The sequence below is a fragment of the Coenobita brevimanus genome, chromosome 115, assembly GCF_032717465.1.
Source record: "Coenobita brevimanus isolate Jiangsu-jjx chromosome 115, ASM3271746v2, whole genome shotgun sequence".
NCBI lineage: Eukaryota > Metazoa > Arthropoda > Malacostraca > Decapoda > Coenobitidae > Coenobita > Coenobita brevimanus.
This window is the reverse complement of record NC_137068.1, coordinates 5,784,319-5,790,000: the sequence shown is the minus strand read 5'-3', so window position 1 is coordinate 5,790,000 and position 5,682 is coordinate 5,784,319. Positions and strand designations below refer to the sequence as shown.

The 5,682-nt window shown below is 37.0% G+C and overlaps 1 protein-coding gene across 1 annotated transcript; it reads right to left on the bottom strand.

The window, feature by feature from the left end:
• Positions 1 to 4,787: 4,787 nt before the first annotated feature.
• On the bottom strand, positions 4,788 to 5,100 carry LOC145418626 (gem-associated protein 7-like). Its single transcript, XM_080286991.1, has one exon. It carries the CDS (start codon positions 5,098 to 5,100, stop codon positions 4,825 to 4,827), a length of 276 nt encoding a protein of 91 aa, XP_080143117.1. The 3' UTR covers positions 4,788 to 4,824.
• Between the last annotated feature and the right edge of the window lie 582 nt (positions 5,101 to 5,682).

Sequence of the window (5,682 nt, the reverse complement as noted above, 5' to 3'; positions counted from 1 at the left end):
GTTTATCTACACACACACACACACACACACACAGATTTGTTGTTATCAGCTTGTCTCTGTCAGTTTATAGTTTATCCACACACACACACACACACACACACACACACACACACACACACACACACACACACACACACACACACACACACACACACACACACACACACACACTAATTTTCTCCCCGCACACAAAATTACAAACGTTCATCTTAACTATAATTATTGTTTTTTTATATATTTTTTTATTATGACTTATGCACCTAACAAAAATCGAGAGACGAGAGAGAAAGAGAGAGAGAGAGAGAGAGAAAGGGAGGGAGAGATTGTGTTGGCAGTGTTTACAAGTGTTTACATATGTTTACAAGTGTTTACATATGTTTACAAGTGTTTACATATGTTTACAAGTGTTTACATATGTTTACAAGTGTGTACATATGTTTACAAGTGTGTACATATGTTTACAAGTGTTTACAAATGTTTACAAGTGTGTACAAACATTTAAAAGTGTTTACAAGTGTTTACATATGTTTTACAAGTGTTTACAAATGTTTACAAGTGTTTACAAATGTTTACAAATGTTTACTAGTGTTTACAAATGTTTACTAGTGTTTACATGTTTTACAAGTGTTTACAAATGTTTAGAAGTGTTTACAAATGTTTACAGATGTTTACAAATGTTTACAAGTGTTTACAAATGTGCAGAAACTGAAACTAAGGTGAAATGAGTGAAATACGGCTCCAAAGTCCTTATTCCCATCGAGTCCCTAACACCTCTTCCTTAACGATTTATTTTGAAGACTATCCATTCACTTCTCTGACTACCCATTCACTTTTATTTTGACTACCCATTCACTTTACCCATTCTTTTTTTCTTTTCTTTTTTTTATTTAGTATGGACGATCCTTATCACCTTTTCCTTAGCGATTTTTTTTTTCAAGTTACCCATTAAGTTTTTTTTTTTCCATAAATCTTTTTAATATTGGTATAGATTGCACGAATACCACACAATAGTAACAGAGCAGATTCGGAAATAAATCGCTGAGGAAAAGGTGTTAGGGTTTGAGGTTCGATAAAAAGCTTTGTGATTGTAGGTAGAGTTCAAGGTGACATGTAAGGTTCAAAACACTTTCCTCTTAGCGACTTATTTTACATAGGCATTAATTGGACTGAGTCGAGGTTCAAGGTGGCATGGAGGGTTCTAAACACTTTCCCCTCAGCGAATTATTCTACACATTTTCTCATACTGGAGCGTCGTTGCACTTTCCATTTAGTGATTTGTTTTGCATATACACATTTTCTTTCCTTGTTGGGGGCGTCGTTGCACCGTTTTCTTAGAGATTTATTCTGTGTACACATTAGTTTGCTGTGTTTTTCTGGTACTTGCGTTTTGTTGTAACGTTAAAGAAAGATTAAATGGAAAAAGTCACTGCTATAAAGGCGTTGCGAGTCTAACGCAACTAAATTCAAGGCCCTTATCCCGCAACACCTCTTCCTAAGCGATTTAGTTTGCACAGAACACCTCAGGTATATTCGTATGTCACTAGGGCGAAATAGGTTAAAACGAAAATAAATCGCTTACAAGACTAAGTTCGGGTGTTAGAACAGTAGAAATAGATTTTAAGAAGATACCAGGGTGTAATAAGCATAATAAATCGCCAAGGAAGAGGTGTTAGGTAGCCCCCGAAACGACTTGGAAATTTCGAGACAGCGGCGTGGACGGGAGAGCGGGGCGGCGAGCGTGTATACCCCTCACTGTCTGGCGCGCTACTGAACTGATTTCACTTCGTCCGCCTCCCTCCACCTTGCCTAAAATTCTCTCCATCGCGGTTTTCTCATTATATTTTTGCCTCCGCCTGTAAAAATGGGCGGTGCGGTACAGTGTGGTGCGAAGTAGGGTACGGGGAGTGGGTGTGGGTGTGGGTGGGAGGTGTGGGTGTGAGGACAATAGGGGTTATCCAGTCGCCTTCCTCCTCGCCTAACTTCACAAATAAATCTCAACGAGAGGACAATTTTTTCAGCGCATATTTTTTCCTCAGTATATTTTCTTTCTGAGTATATTTTTTTAAGAGTTTATTTTTCTTAATATATTTTTTCTTTTACAGTATATTTTTTCTTTAAGAGTATATTATTTCTTTCAGAGTATACTTTCTCAGAGTTTATTTTTTTCTATATATTTTTTATCATTTTTCTTTCAGCATATTTTTCAGAGTATATTTTTTTTCATTTCAGTGTTTTTTTTTTTTTTCAGAGTATATTTTTCTTTCCCAGAGTATATTTCCCTCAGCATATTATTCAGAGTATATTTTTTCTCAATATATTTCAGAGTATATCTTTTCTTTCTCTGTATATTTTTCAGAGTATACCTTTTCTTTCTCAGTATATTTCAGAGTATATCTTTTCTTTCTCAGTATATTTCAGAGTATATCTTTTCTTTCTCAGTATATTTCAGAGTATATCTTTTCTTTCTCAGTATATTTCAGAGTATATTTTGTCTTATTATATTTCAGGGTATATTTTTGCTCATCATATTTCACAGCATATTTTTTCTTTCTCATTACTGTATATTAGAGTATATTTTTTTCTCATTTCAGAGTATATTTTTTCTTATTATATATCACGCTATATTTTTCTTTTGCATATTTTTCAGAGTATATTTATTCTTTCTCATATCTCAGTATATATTTCTCAGTATATTTTTCTTTCAGTATATTATTTTTTCTCAGTATATTTCAGAGTATATTTTTCTCAGTATATTTTTCCTTCTCAGGGTAAATTTTCAGCATACATTTCAGAGTATATTTTTTCTTATATTTCGGAGTATTTTTCACAGAGTATATTTCCCTCAGCATATTTTTTGGAGTATATTTTTCTCAGTATATTTCATAGTATAATCTTTTCTTACTCAGTATACTTCAGAGTATATCATTTCTTTCTCAGTATATTTCAGAGTATATCTTTTCTTTCTCAGTATATTTCACAGTATATCTTTCTCATTTCAGAGTATCTTTTCTTTCTCAGTATATTTCAGAGTATATCTTTTCTTTCATTATATTTCAGAGTATATTTTTCTTAGTGTATACTTCTCTTTCTCTTTCAGACCGGCACCAGCACCACCCCAGTGCAGTCCTCAGTGACACACCTGAGTGGCACACCTGCTTCTGGCTGACAGGTAAGGAGAGAGAATTACCGTGTACCTGTATGTAATTAACCCACGTATGTTAAGTAGGTAGGAAGGTAGGTAGGTGGGTAGGTAGGTAGGTGGGTAGGTAGGTAGGTGGGTAGGTAGGTAGGAAGGTGGGTAGGTAGGAAGGTAGGTAGGTGGGTAAATAGGTAGGTGGGTAGGTAGGTAGGTGAGTAGGTAGGAGGTAGGTAGGTAGGTGGGTAGGAGTAGGGGAGAGAGAGAGAAACATAAGCCTACAGCAGACAAACACACCGCGTGAATTTCTGTGCAAGAGTATATTAGAAAAACACACACACACACACACACACACACACACACACACACACACACACACACACACACACACACACATGTATATGCAACATTTAGACATACACACATGCATACACATTCATCGAGACATACACATACAGTACAGGTATATGCGATCAATACAGTATACTCTCTCTCTCTTTCTCTCTCTCTCTCTCTCTCTCTCTCTCTCTCTCTCTCTCTCTCTCTCTCTCTCGTATTTTTATTTTAGTTAGGTTCTTCATTCACCATTCAGTACAGGCGCCAACACTCTGGCCAACACTGTCCTCAAGGCCAGGCAGGGAGGGGTGCAGGAGCAAAACCACATCGGTATCACAGGGCATAGAAGGTACACAAGGAATTATCTCTACAAGCACAATAATGAACAAAGACATAGTGATACATACATGGTACAAAGTTGGCACAGTAATTATCATTACATGTTTTGATATGAGTGAAGTGGTACATATGTACATACATATGCAGAGAGAGGCACATACGCACACATACATATACGTATATATCTATACATTCATCATTCATTCATTGCCAGACGCCATGTATCCCACACGGGGTGGCCAAGGGCTTAGAGTTAATTGTTTTACAGGGAGGGGCACTAATCCTCCACCAACCCCACTTGACACGTAGGGATGCCAACAGCATCTGGTGTTCCCAGGTGGTCACCCATCCAATGAAATCCCAGTACTGTAAATGAGATCTTTCAAAGCCCATATGCCAGGTTCTGACACTGCATGAAGAGGGCTCAGGGTAAAAAAAAAACAAATAAACAAACAAATAGTTAAAATACAGGTACTCGCAAAAATTCTGTTATCATTATAAATATAAAATGTCTAACTATCTGCTGAAGCAAAATTTAGCAGGTAATAAGGATGGAAATGCCTGAAAGCAAACTCAGGGGGTATCCCAGTACCTCCATGGTAGCTGAGTGGTTGGTGTTGCTAGCTAAGTTGTTGGCCAGATAACACCATGGTCATCCTTTGTGTGTGAGTAAATATGTGAACTGAGTAACGCATCTCAAGTAACACGTATGGGAGGTAACCATGGTAACCTGGATAATGCTATAACTTCTCCAGATACTCAGGTGCTTCCCAAGTCAAATAAAACTGTCTGATGGAAAAAAGTATAAAATGAAAAAATATCTGTTTAAAGGGAGATAAATCTTAAATGTCAATTACCTTAAACCTGAGGTGTAACTTGGAATAAGTCTGAGTGAAGGAAGTAGTGTGGTGTGAGTGTTAACGAATGTTTGGAGTGGCTATAAGTGTTTAAAAGTGAACAAATAACAGCCTGGAAGATGTAACATGGAATAAGGCTGGGTGGATGGGGATGTATCATAATTCAAATGTGAATGAATAACAGTCAGGGAGACGTAACATGGCATATGGTTGGTTTGATGCTGGGGTGCGTAGGTCCTGCATATGCACACTAAGCACATCTTTGTCCATCCCTCGGTACACACCCGCCACTGACACATTGTCCTGCATCACCACTGTCGCACGCTGCCCCACCAGGGAAGTCATAGCCCACAGGAATCGCTCACGTAGTTCTGCACGACACTCCTGCTTCTCTCTCACTTTGCTCTCACTCTCCACACTCCCTGGCTCCATCTATAGTTTGGTGTCAGTTGATAAAACTGTATCTGAAGCTTATATCTATACATATAAGTGTATATTCACGCACCTGTAGCCGTAGACGTAGACATACTACATGTACAGGATAGATACGCAGTTATAAGGATATGGGTATGTGTACAGGTGTGCATACATATACATATCCAATATATATATATATATATATATATATATATATATATATATATATATATATATATATATATATATATATATATAGTTTCTAGTCCTGCAGACTTTGATGGAATCTGAAGACAGTGATATTAATCAAATGTGGAGAGAGGTAAAAGAGGTTTCGCATGAAAGTGCTAAGGTTACTATTAAGAAAAAGGGAAAAGCGAGAAGGAAAAAGTGGATGTCAGATGAAACATGGAATGTAATTCAGAAAAGGAAAGAGGCAAAGTTAAGAAGTGAAGAACATGTTGATGGCCAGGTAGTTGAAGTACTTAGAGCAAAGTACTGGAGTTTACATTCTGAAGTAAGAAGACTCGTTAGACGTGATAAGAGGAGACTATAGGATGAAAAGGCGACAGAGACAGAAATGAAATTAAGTAAAAA